Consider the following 24,615-nt stretch of genomic DNA (forward strand, 5'->3'; position numbering starts at 1 on the left):
GCTTTGCTTGCCCCAGCAGCTCAGTCTTCCGGCCATGGGATGTGTTTGTGACCATTGAGAAGGCAGTGTGGACATCAGGTCTGCAATGCCATAAAGCCACATACCAGCAAACTCCATCACCCCCTCCATGGAAAAGGCTGAGGTTCTGACACAAGGATGTGCTAGGGCTGGCCAGACTCATGTCATGAAACCAATGTAATGAGGATTATTTTCTTTTAAAGCACATGAGGATGGATGTGAATAAGACAACTTCATTTTACTCCTCCTTCTGCAGCTAACACAAGCAAATCCACTGGGTACTTTATAACATTGTGGTTCCTGCATATTCTGGGTTTTAATGTTTCCAGTCTGCAGAGCTTGGTTCAGTAAACAGTGTTAATAATTCTTGTAATTATATGATTTTAAGTGCATTTTGTTTAAGGGTGTTGTCTTTCTGAGTCTCAGCAAAGAACCAGTCCATGTCAGCCAGGGCTGCTCTATCCCACTGGCAGAGCTCAGACCCTCGGCTGGCTGGAAGAAGCCTTGCTCGCCCCAAGCCCAGCAGAACCTGTGTGTCCTTCTCTGAGCACCCTATGAGGATTCATGCACCAGGGAAGGAAGCCACCCACTGTGTGAACCCCACACGCAGGGACTTTGTCCTCCCTGCCACCATGTGCTCCCATCCCAGGGGCAGGGGCTGGAGGTACCCAGGCAGGCAGGCAATGATTGTCCTGGCCCAAACTCACCAGACTAAACATAAGGAAGAAATATTTTATGCTGAGGGCAGTGAGTCACTGGCACAGAGAGGTTGCCCAGAGAGGTGGTACATGCCCCATCCCTGGAAACATTCAAGGCCAAGTTGGATGGAGCTCTAAGCCACCTGGACTAGTCAAAGATGTCCCTGACCACTGCAGAGTGGTTGAACTAGATGACGTTTGAAGGTCCATTCCAACCCAAACTATTCTATGACTCTACAATCCTATGACATGGGTGGTGGGGACCAGAGTGGCCATTCCACATCACCTCCCACCAGTGGGAGCCTGCATGGTGAAGAGGCTTGTGTGCAAGCAATGCTGCTGCTGGTAGCAATGGTCTTCTAGCTATTCCCCAGGGCTGTCCGGTCCCTCCTGTTCCACATGTTGGCTGTGGAAAGGATCAGTTCATGGGAGTCTGCCCATGCTGGCTGTGAGAGGGCAGCTTGAGCCCCCAGGGCTGACATGAACTCAGCACCATGCTCCTGTCCTTGGGGTGGGCGTGGGTGTCTGTCACTTTGGGAAGCTGCTTCCTGCTGCCTGCAGCCTAATGTGGCCAAGAGAGAAGCCACAGGGCTCTGCGCATGAGAAAAAGGATGGAGGATGAAAAGTGATGAAATGCTTTGAAAGGACAATGCTTCTGGTGAGGAGGAGGAGAAGGGTCCTTGCAGAGCTTGTTGTAGCCTCATGGCACCGTGGATGTCAGTGGTGCATTAGCACAAGTTGCCAGGGATGCTTTACTGAACCACAGACCAATTCAGTGCATAGGGTTATCCAATGAAGGAACAGGCAAAGGACAGGAGAAGCCTAAAAACCAGTTATCAGGTAGAGCCAACCCAAGCCAGCCAACCTCACCCCAAACTGGGAGCTTCCATCAAGAGTTCAGCTGGTAAGATCAACATACAGGCTGCTTCCAAAGGAATCTGAGCACAAGGAGTCTGTTCAGTCTGAGCACACTCAGCCTAACCCCACCACCAGGACCATGCTCACCCTTGGTGCATGCAGCAAAACACTTGTCATGGCCACAAACACTGACACTAAATACTCCACAGCAGAGACCAGTTGAGCTCCTCATATACAGTGGAGCTCTTCTCAGCTCATGGGGACATGAACCAGAAGCACACTGTCCAGCTTGAAGAAGAGCTGCTGATGCACTCATGTTGCCCATTCTTTTTGCCCAAGTATAAGCAATTTTTCATGACTGGCAAAATAGAGACTGGATCCAAAATGGGTAACAAGTATGGGAGCACTTCTAAGAGTGGGATTTCACAACCCAACAAAACGCACACTCAAAACTAGGACAAAACCCTGTGCCTAGCATCCCTGCAAGGCAGCAGGGCTCACGGGAGCAGCCTGTACACCAGCTGCCCAGCTGGAGGTGTGAGGACCTCAAAAGTCATGTTGTGTGATGACCTGCCTGTGCAAAGATGGAACAAAACACTCCTGCTCTGTGGAAACATCTGCGTGCCTGGAAAATGCACTTGCTTATTGAAACCTGGGTCCAGGAAAGGCACCAAACCAGAGCCAGGGCTTTGTTAGTTTCCTACAGATTTTCTCTTTTTTCCCCACTTGGCAAACCCGCTGGGTTTTGTTTTGAATGGAGCTGAAGCGAACATGCCTCTTTTGTTTAGCAATAACAACTAACTTACACAGCCCCTGCCAGAACATTTTTCTTTGAGCTCCAGAAGCCCAATGCCATCAGCCCAATGCTCAGAGGACCTCAGGATGATGCAGGGCCAGGAGCTGCACAGCACCCAGTGCACTGCAGTGTCTCCCGAGCATCAGGGACCCATTTGCCAACACTGGTATGGCTGCATGTTGCCTCTGCCACCTCCATACCAGACATGCCATGGTGCATGTAGGTGCTTCTTGAGGAGCTCATGGCCCAAGGCAGGAGAGAATGGATCTCACGGACACACAACCTCCTGCAGTGGACACCCAGCAGCCCGGTACCTGGAGGAGAAGAGCACACCCCGGGTGAGACCTGCAACATCCCACCAGCGTTCAATGCCCTGCACCTCTGCAGGGGAAGAAGTGAAGGATTCCTCTGCAGGGGCAAGAGGGGGTCAGCATCATGCTTCAGTGCCCGGGCATCCCAGAAAGGGATGTTCTTTTGCATCCCTCAGGAACACGTGCTGAGGGTGCGCCTGCTCCTGAGACGAGCCCTCACTCAGCTCCTGGAGGAGCTGTGGCAGCAGGGAAGCACATGGGAAGCACACAGGAAGCACACGGGCTGGACACACGATGTCCCACATCCTGGGCCCAGTTGGCAAGTCAGCACTGTCCTCCAGAGGCATGGCCACATCCCCCAATGTAGTACAGCAGGGAAGAGCCTGCCCCACTGCACCTAACTCCTAAATCAGAGGCTCTGAATTTGGGACAGAGACTTCAGGACTCCAAGAGAGGCTGGAAGACAACCAAGTAGATCATTTGCTGACAGCCTGCGGAGGGCTCCCATAAAACACTCGTTTCTGCAGGCCCAGCAGTACCTCTAGGGGAGGAAGGGAGCAGAGACATGTGCAAATTCTGCGGCAACATGATAATGCTGATGCTTCTTTCTGTTCTTTTTTTTTTTTTTTTTAATTAAGCATCCCAGTCATTGTCTTTAAGTGAGTCCAGAAGCCCAGTGGCTCAACTGCCATTAAAATACAATCAAAATCAGACTGTCAGCTCTCTGGCCCCTGTGACCATCACTGTGGGGACTGCAGTTGCGCTCATGCTGCAGTCACAGTGTGGCATCATCCTGGCTGCCCACATGTGCAGGTCCCGCCTGGGCAGCTGCTGCCCTGCCTGCATGTAGACCTCAGCCAGCACTGCCAGGACACTGGGGCACTTCTAAGGGACAATGCACAACGGCTGGCTCTCCAGGCAAGGCAGATGATTCTGACAGTACCATCAGCCCAGCATTGAGTTGTTCTTAAGTGGAGACCAGCTCTGGGCACCCTGACATATCCATCCCTTGAGGGAAGGGAAACAAAACCTCAGAGGCTCACATAGACAGGGATCAGGAAGGAGATGCTGGAGGGGAGAACGTTCGTTCAGGCCCTCAGCTGTGCATCCAGGCCAGCTCTGCTGGCTTCACTGTTTTCACTGAATGGTTTGGGCTGGAAGGGACCTTAAAGCTCACCCAGTCCCAAACCCCTGCCACAGGCAGGGACACCTTCCACTAGACCAGGTTGCTCCAAGCCCTGTCCAACCTGGCCTTGAACACTGCCAGGGATGGGGCAGCCACAGCTTCTCTGGGCAACCTCTGCCAGAGCCTCAGCACCCTCACAGTAGAGAACTTCCCCTATTTTGGTTTAAACCCATTACTCCTTGTCCTGTCCCTAAATGTCCATGTAAAAATTCCTTCTCCAAATCTGTTGTTGGCTCTTTCAGGCGCTGGAACACTGTTACAAAGTTCTCCCCTCAGACACATGGTAAACCCCAGCAGAGCTCCTGATCCACCCTGGCTGGATGCTCACCCCTAGAAAATCTGCTCTTCTGCTTCTGCACTACCAAATTCCTGTGGGACTGAGCTGACTGAGGGTGTCCCTGCCTGGAGGGGCCCAGGTAGGGTGCAGCATCCCTCTGTCACAAGACCCGTTGTCCCTGGGAAGCCCTGGTCCTTGCCCAGCAGCAGAGTCCCTTGGTACTGCAGACGTGTTGTCGGGAGCTCTGCTCAACCCTGGGCTCCCCACTCCCAGTCAGGGTAAACCCTCCTCCCTGCGCGCCCCACAATGCCAGCCTGTAATTGCTGCTTGACATTAAGTATCTGAGCAAGGAAGTCTTGGGTAAATGTTCTTGCCATGGGAACACACAGTGCTGAGTCTCTTTAATTACATTGTTTTTGTTTGGCTTGTTTTATTAGTTGTGCTGCGGCTTCCCCTCCCTGACAGCCCGGTGAAGTGCACACTAAATATGGCCGGGTTTAAAGCCCGCCGTGAAATCCGAACCGCGGCACCAGACTGGCTGGACCCGGGACACGCCAGGGTTATGCGGGACACGCATTCCAGCTGCCCCGCGCCAGCCCTGCACCCCATCCTGCTCCAACACTGTTACCACCGTGGCCGCAGCACAGCTGCTACCCTCTAGAACATCCGCACAGCCTCCTCTTCCTCACGCCACTAAACCCTGCTGGGAACACTGCCCAGTCCTTCACTCTATGGGCCCCAGGCTGCCCTATCTCCATCATACCCTTTGCTTCCACACTAATCCCCATCCCACCCCATCTCCATCACACCCATCACTTCTGCAGCAGTCCCTGTCCACACTCCACACCTGCTCAGCCCACCTCTGGCTGCCCCTCAGGGCCCAAGAGCCCTCTTCCCACCAGCCACACTGCTTTTATCTTCCTCTGCCCCTCTTGTTATTTTAAAGGCATTCCAGAGGATGCTGTCAGGCTTGGATGTGGTTTGGTTGGGTTGTTTGTTTTCGTACTGGAGGTTTTATGATCGCGTTGGGAACAAGTCCTAATTGAGCTGCAATTCGAATTGCAGTCCGTGGGTATTTGTTTCATTTTTGGAAGGGCTGAAATGGCAGCTTAAGCTGGAGAGCGCATTTGGTCTTAACTGGAACCTGATGGAGATGGAACTGAGCAGGATGAGCTGCCCCAACCTGTGACTAAAGCCCATGGGGAAGCCCTGTGCAGCCACCATGGTGGCATGTACCCATGGTGCACCCTCTGACCATCCAAAACTCCTTCTGCTGAAGGACAGGAGGCAGCAGGTGCTGCTCCTGCCATGACAAGCGCCCAGCACATAGCCTTGGGGACTGGTTTGGTTTGGGCTTACAACCATCCTGCAACCCCTGCAACCCCTGCACCCTGCAAACCCATGTCCTGCAATCCCAGCACCCTGCAAGCCTCTGCACTGCAGGGTCTGTAACCTTGGGCTTGCCCAGCAACCCAGAGAGGGAGCTCAGAATTCTGCCTTGGTGCTGGGGCTGGCTGGTGCTCCCTGTTCCACTCAGGAGCTGTGTCCAGACCAAGAGCTGCTCGCAGGGACCAGGCAGCAGAAAGATAGGACCTAAAGGTCAGTGTATAAACTACCCTTCAGAGGGTTGGTGTCAACTTCTGCTGACCGTGCCGCCAGAACTAGCAGTTTAGCCCCGGCACCCAAAATGTGCCTGATGCTTCTGGCACTGGCAACCAGCTGGACCTTTGCAGGTAGGGACAGGAGGGCAGACAGATTTCCAGTGCACAGAGGGACTGGCTGAGCACCACCTGCTCTGCATTGTGATGGCACTTCCTCCTTTCCTTCCAGGATGCCACAAGCTCCAGATGCTGGAGCAGGTCAACAGTGCTCTGGAAGTCACCTCCAACCTGCTGCTCCATCCTGGCTAAATCAGACTTCCGCATATTAAAAGCAGATGAGCAGTGAGGACTCACGGTCCCTCTTTCAGAAAGAAATCCTATCCCAGTTTGGCCTGCCAGCAACGAGCACTGCTCTGTGCCACAGACGCATGTGTGCAAACTTTTCTCGGGGGTATCAAATGCAGAAGCTGAGTCATACGACGCCTGCTCTCAAAGATCACTGGAGGCAAAAGGAAGGAGAAAAAAAAATCTCTGTGTGGTTGCAGGGCCCCAGCTCAGACCCAGCTGGAGCAGAACTCTCAGTGTGGGGATGCTCACCGATGCAGCCATAGCCTGGAGGAGCGAGAAGGGATGTAAGGACATGCTCATCCAAGCTTGGTTCTGTCCCTTGCTCTGGCCCTGACACTCGCTTCCTGGTAGAGAGCAGGGCAGGCTCCTGGGGAAGCTGCTGTGGCCTCCCCAGGGTGATGGGTGAATGCGTGCAGGCTAGGGTGGCCAAACGGCGGCTTCATCAGCAGGCTGCATCAGCATCTCCAGATGGGAGAAGAGGCAATGGGGGCTGGGATGGCATTGTACTAGCTCCTCTGAGGGTTGCCACCATGTACCTGCACCCAAGCAAAATGCCCTGGAGCCAGGAAGAAGCACTAACTTATCTTCCTCTCTGATGGCTCAGGTGTGTGCAGGAGGGATGTTCTGCACTTCAGCATAGCCTCACACCAGGGTAACATCCCACGTTGCCTCCTCCTCATCCCCCCTGTGACCCACTGGGGCTGTTCCCCCTGACACTGAGACAGAGGATGTTGAGGCTCCGCAGCACCTGCATACCAGGCCCCTCACTTGGGTTCAAATGTTGGTTCAGCTCCTTGCTCTGCTGGAAATGGGGCTCCTGGGAGCTGCATGGCTGTTGCCTGGCCCTGGGGCTGCAGCCCTATCATGGGGGCACAGCTACATGCCACGGTGGCTAAGACCTACAGACTCATCACAACAGTGAGAGGCGATAGGAACCCATACCTGCGAGGATGAGCAGCAAATCCTTTAACCTCCTGCGCCACCTGGTGCCACCAGGAAGAATACGCTGGTGGGATCCGGCTTCCATGGGAAACCACCTCTTCTCCAAAACCATGAAACTGGACAAAATTGGCCCAAGAAGGAATTCTCACACCTGTGCCTGGTCTCCATTCTCAGCCAACTGCGTCCAACCTGTGCTTCACAGCCCTCCAGAGGATTTCCCCAGCCCATCACTGGGATGTCCTTTCTGGTGGAAACCCACCTCCAGTCCATCCTCCTACCCAAGCCACCCAGATAGACAGGGACCAAGCTGCCCAAGCACGCTGAGGCTGCACGATGGAAACCAGCACCGCTGGCTGAAGACTTCCAGTGCTGAACCCAAAGGGGTTATAAAAGGCAGGCCACAGACATTGATCTCAGCAGGGAGGAGGAGACGACAGCCAAGACACAATGGAAGAACAGACAAACACACACACCCAGCTCCAGAGCTGCTGCCCAGCTGGTAAATGTTACTGGAGTCAGAAAACCCCTTTCCTGCGGGAACGCAATCAGCGGGAGCCAGCCAGCAGCGATGGGCACATTGGTTGCTACCCACGCGGTGTTCCTGGCACCTCTACCAAGAGCTGCCACCCCCCCTCAGGGGTCTCCTTGGACTGGCATGTCCTAGGCTGGCTTCCTTTCCGCACAGCTTCATGACAAGGTTTGCTGCTGGCTTGCTCCACAACCAGCACCCGCTGGGGTCTTCTCTGACCAGCCCCACCACATAGCCCTGGTGCCAGTCTCATGCTAGCACCACCTAGTGCAATGCCAGAGGAGCTGGATCACTGCCCCTCAGCTACAAAAGCACTAATGTAGCCAGAGCCAACCTTCCCTCCATGCATCTCTAGGAAAGTCAGGGTCTAAAGGCTGCATCCCAAGAGGAGGAGCCAACTGTTTTTTTGCAATTTTGCTAGGAAACACCCCACAAGTACTCAAGTGCTCTTGCAGTGGCACCAGCTGGGAAGACCTCACCCCCGGCCAGGCCTCCTTCCAGCCAAGGTTTGTCTGCTGCTTCCATCTGACTGGAGCTTTCCCACCCCCTGTCTCACTTTATTCTCCCTCTAGCTTCTCCCTCTAGCTCCATAAAGCTTTGAGATGCCATCAGGTAGAGAAACTCAAGCTGAGGATAACAGATCTACGGAAGAATTGTTACAGCCCCCACAGTAAGTAGAAAAGATTCCCACACTACTATAAAAGAGCAACATTAAAAACCATGGCAATCACCAGGTCAAACCTCTGACCACCAGGACATGCTCATCTATCTATGCATCGATGCGACCAGTACTGCCAAGCACACCCACGGGAGAGGCAGGCATGCATATGCCCTTTCCTGAGCTCTCTCTCAATATGGGAGCTCTGGGAAATGCTCTCTCTTCTTACCAAGTATTCTCAGCTGCTCATCTAGAGCCACTACCCAAGTTGACCTGAGCTCTGTTCCTTGCTCTACCACTGGGAGTGAAAGGCAGGTGATGCCAACAGCCAGTGGGAAATTGAGATAAAGATGATGCTGTCTTTTGTAAAGTGCTTTGAGACTTGCTAATGAGTAGCACCAACCAACCCTTGCTCTCCCTGCAGTCACTACTCCTGACCTGGACTTGCATGGGCAAGGGGGTGCCTCTAGAGATGGAGCAGGAGGTGCTGGGTGCTGCTGGAGAGCAGAGGGTGCAGTGGCCAGAGCCTCTGCAGATGGGGACCTCAGCAGCCAGCCGCTGAAGGGCTCTTCAAGTGTGTACAACCATGCTTTCCAGAGGCTAACAACTTGACCAAATTGTGCTGATTTCCACCAGGAGTGCACCAACCCTGCCAAATTTCAAGTCTCTTCCAAAGCATGGAGGCACCAGGAATCCTCAAAGAGACAGGAGGAGAAAAAATCCTGCTGAAACCTGAGGCAGGGAGAGGTGGGGAAGGAGAGAAAAAGTTCAGCCTAATGTAGAGCAAGCATGGAAAAGTTCAGCCCAAACAGTTAAAGTCTGGCAAAGGTATAAGCAAACAAACTCCCACTGGAAAGTGTTCTACAGCCTGAACAACAGGCATCTGCTGTCTCCGTCTACAATTAGTATGTTGGGCCAGAGGTGCCCATCTTGCCCCTTGCACCTCCACAGGAGCACACGAGGATAACTTCATTGCAAGGGTGGCAGGGACCAGTGCCTGTAGGTGGCCCTGATGATGGGAGGTGACAGCACAGGGCAAGAAGAGACAACAACTCTGACCCCAGCACCTCAGAGATCTCTCAAAGCAGTTGGGAGATACCTGTTCACATGCTTACACTGAGCAGGAGCTTTGAGCCAGACATAAGTAGTTTGGGTTCCTCCATCACCAAGGGGCTGGGAAGCATGTCACAGAGCTGGTGGCCCCAACACATGCTGGGTACTGCTGTGTCCTTAACTCCCCTGAACAGCAAAGGCAGGGTGGAGACACCCAGTCATGCCACCATGCTCCTCACCCTGTTTCTCCTGGCTGTGTGCTGCAAGGCAGCTTCCTCAGGACCACGATGCCCACAGAACTGGAAAGCCTCTCTAGGTGCCCACTGCTCCTGGCACATGCTAGCCTGGGATGCACCACCTTGTCCCCCCTGTTGACATGTGGGGGCTGCTCAGGCTGCAGTCAAGGTGCTGCAGTGGGGTGCCTACCATCCCTCTTAGGATCAGGGAGAGCAGCAGTTATGGCAACATGGTCCCAGTGTAGCCCAAGGACAGCGCTATCAGTCTGCTGGCACTTCTACCTGGAGTGATGAGAAGCTGCTGAGGCAGCAGATACCTCCTCCGTGGAACAGGAGGAGGATGATGGTACACAAGGAAGGCAGATTTGGGTCCCTGTGCAAAGCAGCATCCTGTTCCTGACCCACCTGCATCATCAGGAAAGAAAAGGGCCAAAGAAACTTCACGAGTTCAAGTGAAGTTCACCTCAGGAGAGCTCTGCTCCATAAGCAAAACTGCTTTGCTGCTTGCCACGAGCCTTACAAAGCTCGTGAACAGGGCAGAGCTGAGCCAGGGAGGATGGGGGGGGAGGACAGACACTGGGAGGATAGGACTTCTTGCCAGCATCAGCCTTCCACTTGCACAGAAAGCAGGCCAGCACTCCATTGTATTATCCACTCCTTGCTCAAGTTGCTCCAGGCCCACACTCAAGAGTCAAGGTTTCCTCAGACACCCCCTTGGACAGCCAGCAGACACTGGGCACAGATCGGGGAAGAAGGAGCATTAGCTAAAGGTCACACAGGCTTATCTGTGTCCAGAAGCAGCCTACTTACTTCCCAGGATTTGGCCTGCTTTCTGTGGGATTTCAGCACACAGGGAAACCTGACACAGGTCTAATAAACACCAGCAGCCGACTGGCACAGGGAAGGACATAGCTCCAAGCTGCTCCTGATGTGCGACAGCAGGAAGAATGAAGTAGAGCTGGTCTGGAGTCCCACGAGGACACAGGGCAGGGACAAGGCACCCTTGGCATGTGTTAGACCTTAGTCGAGCTGCTTGCACACCAGCACATACATGGCTTCACCCAAGTCCCTTTTCTGACAAGGTGCAGGGGCAGAGCAGTCCCTGCCAGCACCAGGAACCCCACTAAGGCTCACTGGGCTGTCTCTCCCCTCAAAGCTGTTCTCCAGCACAAGGTCTCTCCTTCAAGGATTATGTCTTCTGATGAAGGCCAGGCTTGCAGAAAAGCTGAAGGCTACATCACACAGCAGGAGCAAGCACCCTCTGACTCCAGAGCCCAGTGCACCCTGACATTTAAACCCAAAAGAATTTAGGATTATACCTGCCTGGATCCCCACATCCCACCTGCCCATCTCTGTTCCTTTCACTGCTTCTGATCAGAACTGGTTCCTCTTCCCCAGCAAAGATCCTGATGAATGAGAACACCATTTGGAGGCGGATAGATTCACTTTTTTAGCATCTGCTCCCTGGACAGAGGAGGTTCCACCACACAGGACACCTCATGCATCACAGAAACTTTGACCTTTGTGCGCCCTGCTGAAGTGGTAACATAAGCTAACAGCTTCAGATTGTGATTCTAAAGTTACAAAGCCTAAGAGTAAAGCTTCACCTGCCAGCTCTGAGCTTGGAGCCAGCCAACATCTTGTCCCTGGGGCTGGGGGAACAGGTTTGCCAGCAGATGACCCCCATTTACCAATTGTCCTGATGCAACAGTCAGCTCCTTCATCAGTAGATCTCGAAGTGCCTGAGAAAAGAGGTCAGTGTGCTGTGCTCCTTTTAAAGGGTGAGAAACCAAGGCACAAAGAGGGGCAGATCTCACCCTCAGTTGCTCAGTCGGCCAGGAGAAGCCAGGTCCCCTGTGTCCCAGGGGACCTTTGTCCCCTGCCCCCAGCCCAGGCCACATTTCTCTGATAGGGGTGAAGCTCAGAAGCATTGATGAGTCAGTTTGGGTGAGCCTGGGGGTGGAGAGGAGAAACAATGCTGCAGGAAGAGCTGAGTCACCACACTGCCAGATCTTCCTCCATCTCAGGGGATTCAACAACCATGTGCTTGCAAACCCATAGGGTTTGTATGGAGAACATCAACTCAGCAAGTCACAGCATCCTGCTGAAGGTGATGATGGCTCCCCTTGGGGCAGTGGGACAGAGTCAATCCTGATAACACCAAGAAGACATGTTTCTTGGAGCTCTGCTCAGCTCAGCAGCTGCTCTGGTGGCCATGCCTAACAAATGCTGACACATATTGTCATATGCTCATTTTTCAAAGCTCAGAAACAACAGCTTTCACAGTGGACCATCACGAAGGAGCCTGCCCTTTCTTAAGGCAGGAGATATTTACCGCCCAGCTACTAACTGGTCAGCTCTTACAGGGCCTGTTGGCACATGTGGATGGAAGCCAAACTCTGTCTGAACAGATCTGGTGACGGCTCGGGTGAACCTCCAAACCATGGGCAAAGTGAAGACCTCGTGTCATTCTTGTCACCATTGTGACCTTGTCACTATGCTCATGATAACACTGGCAGCTGCTGCCAACTGTCCAATTCCACTTTGGACAAAGCCAAGCATGAACCTTGCTTTTTCCTGGCCCTGAAACTGGAACTTTTATCAGATCTGCACTATTTTGAACTGCTGACATGGAGAAACTTCCTCCACATTGCCCAACAGCTCTTCACAGAAGACCTTCATCTCTCTTCAGCCCTCCCTGATAATAATGCCAATAAAGGCAACAAAGGCATAGTGGGATGGGGAGAGGAATGTCCCTGGGGAGTGAGCTATTGCAGGGTGCATGAAGGTAGACGGATGAGCATTTCAATATTGAGGAGAATGGGAAGAAATCTGGAAGTAAGGAGCAGAGTGGAACATAACTGCTTCTCCCTGACCTCCACTAGGCATGAGGCTCAGAAGATGTGGACTTCACTTGGACTCACAAACCTTCTCTTAAAAGCAAGCAAGCAAGCCAGCAGAAGACTAGGTAAGAGAGATGGGTGTGAAGCAAAGCGATGGGGAAGAGTGAGTGTGCAGGTAGCAAGAAAGACTCAAGCAGAGGTGGAGAGAAATCTCAACACACCCAAGGACATGGTCCTCAGTGTCCCAAGTGTCCTGGGCTGGCTCCTACATCCAGTTTGGCCTCCCCACTGAGTGCTGCCCATCCTGTCAGCATCCAAGCCAGTAGGTCCAATATTTACCTGGCACCGAGAGATGCTCTCCAGGAAGATAAACAAGAGGTTCCTGAAGTTCTGGCAGGCAGAAGTGTCTCAGCCAGGAGGAAACTACTGAAGAGCAGAGAAAACCAGCACAACAGGGACTGCCACCATTTAAGCAACAAGGAAGGATTAAAAGTACTCCAATACCTTGAAAGTGCTGGCTTTCAGAACAAACTGGAAATGTTGATACTTCTGGGCTTCCTGACCCCAGTGGCCCCAGCAGCAAGACCAAGACCAGAAATCTTTTCTGCTCCAAGGGCAAAGCTGTCCCAGGGCTGCAGTGGCCCAGGGCAGAGTGCCTGCCTTGCTGGGGCTCTCCATGCACACAGCTCATCCACACCATCCTTCCCCAGCTGAGAATCAGCTCAAGGAGAAGCTAGGTTCAAAGCCACTGGTCTAAAACCTGACCACTAGTAGGAAACCAAGTCTACTATCAATATTCCCACCAAAAGACAAATACTGAGATACTTTGTGTGCTGGCTAAGAGGACTAGAAGAGCTAAGACCCTCCAAATTCAGTGCACTATGGGAATACTAGCTGGTGTGGAGGATCCATGGGCCCATCAGGAAGGGCTTGACTCATGCGAAGATGCAGACATTCATGAAGTTTCCCTTGCATGCCAAGGATTGGGGCATCCCTGCAGTTTTTCTGCAGCATAACCATGGGGCTAGGGCTGCCTGCTGTACAACCTTCTAGGCATGGACACATCCATGGAGAAGAACCGGTGGGGATCCCACAGAATAAAAAGCATCATCCACACTCCTCAGCAGCATCCATCCTGCTTTGCAGATTCAGGCCATGGGAAATGGCAGAGAGATGATGAGAATAAACCAAAACAAATCAAGCAAATAGGCTATCTGAGAGCCATCGATGTGCACTGAAGATAATGGATATGCTGCACTGAGAAATAATCTTACTGGGGCTCAGAGCTATCAGCTACCAGCAGAGGGAAGAGGCCAGAACAACACATCAGCACAATACCTGAAGCTTGTCTTTGAAATAAATGGTGTTTGCTTCATGTGCTCTCAGTGAGGAAGGGATCTGGATGAGGGTTCCAGTCCCAGACAGGGAGAACCTGGAAATCAGTCTTCTCTGAGCATTTCACTTCTGTCACTTTCCTAGAGGGCTCAAGTGACAGAAGAAAAAAATGCAGATGGAACCACTGGACCTGCTGGAGCCAGCGCCTGTGGTGGCCAGTCACAATGCTGCACACAGAGGGGATCCAGCCCTTGGTCTGCTCCCAACCTCTCCATCGTCACTGGAATCTCAAGCTGAGCTGCCTCTCCCCAGGTGAGGAGGAAGCCTGGGCTGATGGAGGTTGTTGCACCAGGAGGGGAGGCTTTGCACAGACCTTACAGATATGGATGGTCCCAAACTCGTCCTATGCTGCTCTCCTTTCCCACCAGTGTCCATGGGATCAGGTGATCCTACCTCCCTGCCAGCAGCACAGGATGGCAGAAGTAGAGCTGCATGGACCATGACCCCTCTGCTGTTGCAAAGCCCCTGCAGGAGACACATCACTGTCATTGTGCACAGCAGTTGCCCTTGAACCTCTCTGTTTGCAGATGATTCAGGCAATGAGGATACAAGATGATATTCTGCAAACAATGTGTTTTAAATGCTTTCCTAAGGGCAAACCCAACTTTCAGGGACATATTTTGAGGGCTTGCTTCTCCCCATTCCCATCAGCGAGTTCCTCACAGTCACTGGTGAATCACTGTCCCACCAACTGCTTCTCCCCCCATACATTCAGAGGCATCAACCATGGCCATCCCCAGGGTGGTGGCGATAAAGCCAAGCTCTTGAACCACACTGCCCCATCCACTTTTCAATGCCAAAAGCTCTGGGACTCCCTAACTGGCATCCAGTTCACACATGGAGAGGTGTCGTGGGAGGGTGGAGGGGGGTAGCACCAGGACCAGGCAGCCAAGCCCCCATCCTGCCTTGGTACAAGGGGGTCTCCACAAACAGAGCCCTCCTTGGTGGGGCTGCAGCTCCTCTTGATCACATTTATTGCCCATAAACTGACTTTCCAGAGGCCTGCTGATGCAACGTCCATCTGCTGTGCTGGGGAAAAGCTCAGGCTGTCCTTGGGCAAGGGGCCCTGATGCAGGCTGGCTCCCAGGGCAACCAGGACATGCTGGCAGACCACAGAATGGTGTGGAAGTCCAGCTCCCATACGGCTAATTCAATAAGTCACAGATACCATGAGTTCGTAAGGCAGAGAGGCTCCACAGCTATTAGGGGAATTGTGCGCGGGGGGAAGAGGAGCTGAAATGGAGAAGGGGTGGAGATAGGGAGGGTGGAGAGGGGGAAGCTAAGACAAGCAGCAGAACAAAACATCCCATAAATCATGAGGAGCTGCTGAAATACCAGAACAAATGACCCCATAGCTTGGCCATTGTTCCCGAGCGAGGGCTTAAAGCCCTCCCAGTCGAGACAAAGCGCCTCACGTTCCATTTCAACACTGCGCTGGCTTGTCCGGGACCTGTCCTTGGCACGGCTGAGCTGGGGTGGCTGCGCTGCACCCGAGTAATGGCCAGGATCCGTGGGATGAGGAAGGTGACGCTCTGAGCAATGCTGGATGCCCCACACCGGAGCAAATGTGGAGCCCACATCTCAGCCTGCCCTGAGCATCTCTGCTCCCAGATGCCCACATACCTCCCAGGCTCTGGCAATCCTCCCCTTCCACAGAAAGGCTCAGGTCCTTGGTTTTCCCTCTTATTTTCCCTCACTCAGGCTAAGAGCTTCCTCAGTGGGGGGCTCCACATCTCCTCTTCTGTGTTGGATTAAGTTAGGGGAAAGACAGCTCGAGTAGGGCTGTGAAATCCAAAGGAGCTCTGGGTGCTCTGTCTTTAGCGTGCTGCTTCTCCCCACCTCCCAAAAAGTTGCTGACAATTCACTTTGTGCTGGTTGCCCCTGGCAAACCATTGACCGTCAAGCAAAGAGTCCTGGGACAAGTCCTGTAGACCACTGTGATGGAAACAGCACAAGGCTTTTGTTGAGCTTTGCAGTAGCAGCCCTGCAGTATGCTGGCTTGGGAACAGTCAGACGAATCAGCTGGCAGCTCAGCACCTCCCCCAGGCTCTGCAGCCCCCCAGGACTTCGGCACTGAGGTGCCAGGAGGTGAAGAGCCTGCCGATGGGGACAGGTCGCAGCGCTGCCTGCTGAGGGCAGCTGAGGGCAGCTATGGAAGGAGCCCAGCAGCACCAGGCACCTCCTTGGCACAGATTTCACACCGCAGCACAGCAGCTTAGGGAGAATTTCCACACCACATGAGACCACTTAAAACTAAAGGGGAAATATTGCAATATAAAATTTTAAATAACTTCCATGAAAATACTGCCATTAAACGCTTTTGCTTTATAACCAAACCCAAAGCATGAGGCAGAGCGTGGCAGTGGAGCCACGTGTGCCGTCTCTGCCAGCCCGATGGCGTCAGCGTGGCTCCTGTGCCTGGTGGCTGCAGCTTCTGCCCTCATGGCACCACGGTCCCATAGCACACGGACATCCACCAGCCTGGAAACCCAGCCCCAGTGCTGCTGGATCATGGGAAAACCCCTCCTCACCTTCCCACCAGGCAGGCACGGGCTGCATGCAGAGCTGCTGGTCCCAGCGCATCGCTCTCAGCGAGGAGCCGTAAGAGTCAGGCAGCAAAACAGGCTGCAAGCAGGGCTGAGCCCGAGCCGGCTGCCTGCCTCTAACCATCAGAACACATGCTCCTGCCAGCGCTGCTTCAACAGCTCGTGATTGGCAGCCAAGGAGCAAAACGAGATAACAGGATGGTGGAAGTGAGAAATGTACTGCATTTTTCCTGAGCCACCATGGGAATAGGCAATTTTAACCATGGATCACAGGGAGGCTGTCCGGCATGAGACACTCGAGGAGCCCAAAGAGAACAGGCAGCAAGCAGAAGTAAAAAAGCAAGAAGAAAATAGGGTGAACGAGAGGTGAGCATGGGAAAAGGAGCATGGGGGAATGGCAAGCAGAGGAACAAATGGAAGAAGTGAAAACAGACAGAGAGCTAGGAAAGGAAAAAGAAGAGGTAAATGGATGCCAGGAGAACAAACCTACTGGGGCTGGAACTCTCGATGAGCACCAGAGCTGGAAGGATGCAAGAGGGGGACAGAGGCTCCCAGGCTCTGCACGCACAAGAGTAAACCAGTGGATCATAGTCATTTTATTGGATAAGGCTCTCTTAAGAGGAAAGATAAATGTGCCTCATTTCTCAGGTGACATGCACAAGAGGCAAGGAGGCTCTTTGCCTCGATTCACCCTAAGGGGGGTGAAAAGGGATGGCTGATTTCGGGGTTGCTGGGGGGACAGTGGGATGTCTCTAAAGGCAGAAGGTGGAGAGCTTCAAACGAAGAGGGCTTTTATCTTGCAGGCCTTCATGCTGTTTATGCTTTGGAGCTAGATTAGTATCACAGACTAGCAGAAAGCAGAGTTTTAATAAATCAGACCCCAAATCCATCCTTGCCTCCATTACCAGGTTTGCCTCACTTGGAGCTTAGGCTGCTGCGGTGCCAGAGCAGGCACCAAACAACAAAGAGGAAGAGAGGAAATCAGAAAAGGGGAACAGAATTGGACACCAGCAGCACTCACTTTCTCCCGAAGCTTGGGAAAGCCTGGCTCTACCCTGCTCCCCCAGTGCCTCTCTCCAGGCACCTTCCAGCAGCAATACACCGGCTGGGGGGAGCCCTGGGCTGAGGTGATCTGGCACATTCATGGGGCCTAACAGTGGGCACTTTGTGGCACTGGCTTTAAAAAAAAAGTAGCCTAAAAAAAGCCTAATAATGAAGTATTTATTTCAGTAAACAACATGTGAATGAAAGAAGTGTTTTCCCAATACTTCATTTTTTCCCTGCCTTCACTCCCGTCCCCCCAGCAAGTTTTTTTCACTAAGTGAAACTAACGAGGCTCTGCTCACGGCCGGGCTGGGAACAGCAGCAGTGCACTCTGCACAGACTCGTGCTGTGTGAATAAAGCGTGCCTTGTGCCGGGGAGAAATGGGACCAACTGGCACGTTCCAACAGCCAGTGGGGAAGATGTGCACCAGCAGACACACCAATGTGAGACCTGTGATGGGAGCGTCCCTGCCTCCCAGGAGACATTCAGCACCTTGTTTTGACAAGCGCCTGTAGGGACAGGACAAGGGGGAATGGCTTTAACCTGACAGAGGAGAGATTGAGATGAGCTCTTAGGCAGAAGCTCTTCCCTGTGAGGGCCCTGTGAGCCCCCCTTGTCTCACTACCTGGCAGCGCCCAGCTCAGGAGACACAGTGTCAGACAGACACTGTGATGCTGTAAGCTCCTCTTCTACCTCAGCTCCATACACCCCTACCTGGGCACCTGAACAACTGTGAATGCTGTATTTGCATCAAATCTGCATTATTTATATGTAGTATGTATTTATAAACTTAGCCCAAGGGCACCATGGCATCGTTTTACCTGCCTCTGTGCAGAGGGTGAACATCCATGCAGCTCATAATCTCTACTTGCTCCCTGGCAACAGGTAATGCAGGTCCAGGAGCCCTTCCTTGCCTTCAAGCCTTGGAATTAAGATGGGCAGGATTCTCAGAAGCCACTGATTTAGGAAAATATGGTCCATCATTTCCATCCCCCTCCTACCCCCATGGGATGAGCTGAACCCCTCTCATATACCATGTGGATGTTCACCCACTGCACAGAGGCAGGTAAAACGATGCCATGGTGCCCTTGAGCTAAGCTTATAAATACAGATTACATATAAATAATACAGATTTGATGCATGTAGGTATTTGCTCAGGAAGCCAAATAAGGCATCTGTAGTTTGCGAGGGCATGAGCCATGTTTTCAATCAGCCACAGAGCCCAGGACCTCCCCTGCCTGGCAGTGCTCCCTGTGTGCAGCAGAACTGTTTAGAGCAACTAACCAAAGATGTTGATCCCACTGCATTGATCATGGATTCCTGGAGATGTACAAGGAATGCAGAGAAATGCTGTTTCACATGAGGGAAAAGCCCGCGTTCCCCCTTGGGAGGATGAGGCTGTGTAGGAGGCCTGCATAGGAAAAGACTCTGAGTGCCTCCCCAGAGCTGTGTGGAAACCTGCCTGCAGCGTTTCATGCACAGGTACCCCCAGCTGTTCTCTGGAACCTGTGCTGTGTGCACGTAAATGACAATTAAATCCCTGCACTGCAACAGCACAGCCAGCACAGCTCCTGGGTTATCAGCTTAACTGTTGAGTGTCAGAGGGCCCCAGCACACAAGTGCAGGCACTCCAGCCCACCCGTGCCTGGCTGCCAAGTTGGACATCTGATCCAGCTTGAGATGCCTCCAGCCAAGGATAAACCCCATGACCAGCTATTGCCCTCTGGCCAGAGCAGCTCCCTGCAGGAGCCGTGACATCAGGTCGTAATTAAACATGTAGGCCCTTTACCAATTACTGTAGTGTTACCAGTTTGAACACTGGGGTGGTCTGTGCGGTGTGAGGTAAATTAAAATGACACTAAGCTTTTCCATCCACTCAATTTGTCTATCCGACTATAAAAAAGTGAGATAGCACAAGTGTGTAGACGCTGCATTTCGGGACATGGTTTAGTGGTGGACTTGGGGTAGTGCTAGGTTTATGGTTGGACTCGATGAGTTTAAAGGTCTTTTCCAACCCAAATGACTGTCTTTCAGGAATCACACTTCCCAGTCTCTATCTCCAATGCAATGGCATGGGGCAAACTGCAGACAAAGGCAATTCCTCCTCACCAAGAGCTCATTCCCAAGCTGGCTTACGAAAAACCCATAAACCAGCATCACCTTCCACTGCAGTCACTGCTCTACAAGGTGCTTTGCAAAATACTATAAGACAGTTTCCCCCAAGAAAATGCTACAGTGTTAATGAAAAGGTACCACAAACAACCTGACACCACAGGGTTAAAATGGGATCTGGGGCTTCAGGGAGACATTTAAAGGGAGAAACGAGATTTACTGACTTCTCTTGCTTTTTTATTGCAAATAAAGAGAAACTCTGGTTGGTTTTAATGAGTTCCTTGCTTGTTTTTCTATCTGGTATATTACAAATTCACATATTTGTCTATTTGGAAGATGAATGGTAACTGCAGAGCAGCTTTCCTGATGACATCATTTCAGCAAAGGAAAGAAAATTGTGCAATAGGGGAAGAAAGCAATCTGTCATCAAATAGCTTAAATTCTTTCTTTGTCTGCCTTCATTAATACCTAGTCAGCTTTGATGCTTAACTAACCTCACAGATAGAGGAAGCCTTTGAGGAGGACTCCACAACCTCGCACTGAAGAGTTAGAACATACAATAAATGCCAGAAAGATCGCCAAAACAAGCAGGGAAAAACAAAACCAAGCTCGACATTCTTGCAATTTCTAAGCATTTCTTTTCTTCTTTTTACCCTCCTCTAGCCATCTAAGGAAGCAGAAAGCAATGAAATTTCCAGTTCTTTTAAATATCCTTAGTAGGTCACCTCTAATGCTGGGAGGGTTGACTATGATCTGCTTCCAAAGGCTGTTGCATTAGAGCCTGCAACCCAGGATGAATTGCTCCCTGCATAAGCAGGGGCTGCAATTTCAGACCTATGCTCAGCACAAGGGGCCTTGAGGGCAACTGCAGCAGCAGCACTGGGGCAGAAAGGAGCAAAGGGATGGGTGAATGGGGGGTGGCCTGCGCTGGGGCACCTCTGACCTTTACAACACCCACCCCAGCGTGTTCCCTGCCATGGCTTCTGGTGCCCCCCACACTGGCTGTGGCCATCCCAGTGTGGCTCTTGGATCTCGTTTATCCAACAGATATGTGTCAGGCAGCGAGGGGCTGTGGAATGCATCCTCTGGAGCACCAGCTGGGAAGGGAATGGGAGAGAAGCAGCCATGGAGGGGAGAGGAGCACCCATGAGTTGTGCGCTCATGTGCCCCAGTCCAGCAGACATGCTTTTCACATTCCACATGAGCCCCAAAAGATCCCCATGGCTTAGTTCATGGGGTGTCCTTCAGGCCTCCGAGGAAGCAGCTGCCTGGGTCTCCCTGCTGCTCCCTGCACTGGAATGAGGGGGCATGTTTTAGTTTGATACCCTGGGGGAGCTTCTGCAGCAGGCAGAGGGGTTTGAAGAGGGGTTGGCTCACAGCACATTGCTTGGACAGGGACAGAGACTGGCAGCAGTGGGGACAGAGGTGGGGATGAAGAGGCAGGAGCTCCCTTCCCCCAGCCCTGTTCTGCAGCTCTTACCATTCAATGCTCAGAGACCTGGGGCGGAAGGCAGACAGCTCAGCCGAGGCATACTCAGCTTTCCTTCTCTTCTCCTGCTTCTGCTTCACCGACAAGCGGTGGGCAAATCTAGAGAGGCTGCTTTCCGACCTGGGGAAGGGGAAAGGAAAGGCATTAATGTCACTGCAGCTCCCTGTGGCAGGTCCATGGTACAAAGCCAAGTAATGCTCAGAGCTGAAAAGAGGGTCAGCAGCACCAGGACAGTGAGGCACCAGGTGGGGAGGGAAAGGGGGGAAAGAAATGGGAGCAGCAGCAGCGTTAGCATCACTTCAGCAGGCCAGGGCCAGCATGGGTCCATGGTGTGCTGCTAGCAAAGCTGAAGCTGTGAGATGGCAGGCTGAGAGCACTGGATCCCTAACCCACTGCAGCACCATCACCTCCTGCCCAACACCAGCCAGTGATGGCCAAAGCTGGAGACACACCAGCTGTTTCAGCTTTTTTCACTACCAGCCTGAGAGAGGCTGTGCAGCAAGGGAAGTATCTGTGGAGAGAATCAAAGCAGATCTCTGCACACCCACACTCCTTTGGGGAAGTCCCAAAGCCCCTGGAGCTCCCAGCCAGGGGTTTCAAACACTGGGACAGCCTCCCTGATGAGGGCTGACAGGGAAATGAGCCCACATCAGAAATGGCTTGGGGGAGGAAACAGAAATGCATGTGAGCAAATGAATTTAGCTGCAAAACCCATCTGTGCTGAGGACAAAGCCCCTTCCTCCCAGGCGGATACTCCAGCATCGCTCCCAGTCCCTGGGACCGGGAGAAAATCAACCCCTGGCTCCAGGGCCACGCTGCAACACTGGGGCTCCAACAAGAAGAGAACCACTGTCCCAAGGCACAAGCACAGTCTCCAAGCCACCCAGATGTAGAAAGCTGGTACTGAGATTTGCTTTGGAACCCAGCAGAGACCTGGGTGCCACAGCCCATCCCTGCTGCCCATTCACTGGGAGCAGAGGCGGGAGCAAGGCAGAAGCAGCTTGGGGAGCTGGAGCTGGGACACCCTGACTTGGGCACAGGACCAGGCTGGTGGCACTGGTGCCATTTCCAGTCCTGCCAGCACGGGCACTGCCTCCCCTCCTTCAGTCCTGTGCCAGCACAACCTGCTCCCACACCTCAGCTGGGCAGGGCGTGCAATGCGGCAGGAGAGATCTGACAAAGGTTCCATGGGATGAGGAACAGATCTGGGGGGAGCCTTTGAACCTACACACAACGCACTCTTCCTCTCAAGTCCTGACCAGTCTCAACCAAACAAAACACTACCCAAAACAGAAGGAAGAAAAGAAGGGTTTTCTCAGAAACAAGAGGTCCTTTCTTTTCCTCGCAATAATTAAGCCAACCACGACCAGCTAATAGTATTTTTTCCTGATACATTTCAAAGGCAGACATCTTCAATTCATTAACTCTGGTTACTGATTTATTTTTCAGCTTATGAATTGCTGTTGCTGGGGACGGGGTGGAGACAGCTTTCTGGAGAAGGCTCTTGTCTCTCCAATCACTAGCGATAAAGAGCCACTCAGACCTTCCAGGGTCACTCTTTACATCCTTGAGAAGAAAAACTACTTCAGTGGAAAGGATGAGGTCTGCATTAAAAGAAACCCAACAGAAAACCCAAAGCACAGCTTTCCCCTGCTCACAGCTGGAGGAAGAGGTGTTTGAAGAGGAGCAATCCAGGCACCTTGGGAGAGCCCATCGAGCAGAGCACAGCACCAACACATCCCCACCACCACACCTCTCATAGAATCAACTAGGTTTGAAAAGACCTAGAAGATCATAAAGTCCAGCTACTACCCCAGGGGACGGATGCTGTTGGCTTCTTATAGCACCTCCTTAGTGGCATTTTAGTGTTCCCACTGCGATAGAGGCTCCTGGGGTGAGGGCTCCATCCCCAGCTGCTAGCACACTGGTGATGTTGATCTCCGGAGATGCAGGGACTGCATGAGAATGCTGTCCTGTTTGGTATGCTAGTCACATCCCCTCCATATTCCCTGCACCATTATAGCCACCCCTCCCAAAGTGGTCCCCAGCCCAAACAATCTGCATGGATGCAAGAAGGCAGACACCCCCCGTGAGAAACAAGTGCCTCTGTCATGCTGGTTACGTGCCTCTTGGGACCAACAGAACCAGAACAATTAAGAAGAAGCTCTTCCATGTAAGTGTGCTGAGGCACTGCCACAGGTTACCCAGAGAAGCTGTGGCTGCCCCATCCCTGGCAGTGTTCAAGATCAGGCTGGATGAGGCTTGGAGCAACCTGCTCTAGTGGAAGGTGTCCCTGCCCCTGGCAGAGGGCTGGAACCGGATGAGCTTTAAGGTCCTTTCCAACCCAAACCAGTCTGAGATTCCATGATTCTATGAATTACACAACCAGGAGGTTTACTCAATGCATCCACATGCCCCAAGCAGGCTTGCTCATAGAGCCAACAGAATCCACTGAGAAGAGCTGGCAGGTGGAAAACAGGGTGATGTACAACATTGCTTGGAATGAAGGAGCATTAGTCTCTGGGGACAGGGTGCACTGACAGGGCTGGAGAAGCCACCTGAGTGCTCGGGGACATGCTGCCGGCATTGCAGGGGAAGATGCAGGGAGGAAAGGGATACTCTAGGGGATGCTCCCCAGCTTAGGGCAGGTGCTGTGCAGACCTGCCTAACCCAGGGTGGGCAAGTGAGACAGAAGTTGACCAATGCTGCTTTCACCCCCAGATCAACCCTTCGGCCTACCTGTCACCCACCCCCTCCCACTGCTCACAGCCAGATTAATGGAGACGGCTCTGACAGGCCACTACCTCCCCTTGAGAGCTGTCAGCCACTCATCCAGTGCTCAGCAGTGAACCAGCCTCCTCTCACCTCCGCTGGACCCAAAAGCTCCAATAGAAGAATCACTAATTAGAGAGCTAGGAGGAAGTTCATGTGTCATCTGGCTATTTATACAGTGCAGCTTTACATAAACTGTACTGCAGAAGAAGTAATGAATCATACCTGCTGTGCCGTGGCTGCACAGAGGCAAACACAGCCTGGCGCCAGCAGCCTGCTCTGCCCCCCTCCCCTTGCCCCACTGAGACCCTGCTTGTGGGTCAGCTTCCCCCAGCTCCTCTTGCCGGGGCGACTCCACCCCACAGGATCAGGATGCTCCCCGGGCCAGGATGCTCTCACAGCTGAGCACTGAGCCCAGGGTCTGTACTCAGTGGGTGGCAGCAGTGGTTAGACACTAACATGGGGAGAGAGATGCTGTTGGGACCATACTTTCACTGCCCAAGAGCTTTCCAAATGCATGTAGATGTCCCTGTCCCTTCAGAAAGATCAACATTAGGGGTCTTAAGGTAGAGACAGGGAAACTGAGGCACAGAGTGCCTGTGTGATTGAGGCAGGTTCCCTATGGCTGTCGGCATCCATCCTCTTGTGCACTTCACTGGTGGGCAAAATTTTCATGCCTTTGCCCATCAGTATGAGCACACTCAGCACCACAAGTGACAATCTGGGGAGCAGGCACCCCTAGAGAGCCACTGCCACCTTGACCCAGCTTCATCCCAGCCACAGGATGGGGACAAGGACAGCATAGCTCCCCAGTTCCCCATGGGAGTGCTCATGGCCCAGCCTGAGCAGGATTTGGGGTGACCTGCCCATCCCACCATAAGAAGCAGAATCCCTGCAGCAGC

General features: G+C 52.7%; 1 protein-coding gene across 6 annotated transcripts in view; it reads right to left on the bottom strand.

Annotated features, from left to right (window-relative positions):
• Nucleotides 1–24,615, bottom strand: part of LOC133279741 (ankyrin repeat and fibronectin type-III domain-containing protein 1-like) — a 181,253-nt gene that overhangs the window by 19,039 nt on the left and 137,599 nt on the right. For 4 of the 6 annotated variants that reach the window (XM_061473793.1, XM_061473792.1, XM_061473789.1 and 1 more), the window contains one exon: nt 20,933–21,061. The exons of the other annotated variants lie outside the window; for them this stretch is intronic. In XM_061473793.1, coding sequence (XP_061329777.1) covers nt 20,933–21,061 — 129 coding nt within the window. The remainder of the gene's footprint in view (nt 1–20,932; nt 21,062–24,615) is intronic. 6 annotated transcript variants of the gene reach the window in all.

Source organism: Pezoporus flaviventris, unplaced genomic scaffold (genome assembly GCF_033815535.1).
Source record: "Pezoporus flaviventris isolate CSIRO_AGI_PZ_B2104156 unplaced genomic scaffold, CSIRO_AGI_Pfla_v1 ptg000078l, whole genome shotgun sequence".
In the NCBI taxonomy this organism is placed as follows: Eukaryota; Metazoa; Chordata; class Aves; order Psittaciformes; family Psittacidae; genus Pezoporus; species Pezoporus flaviventris.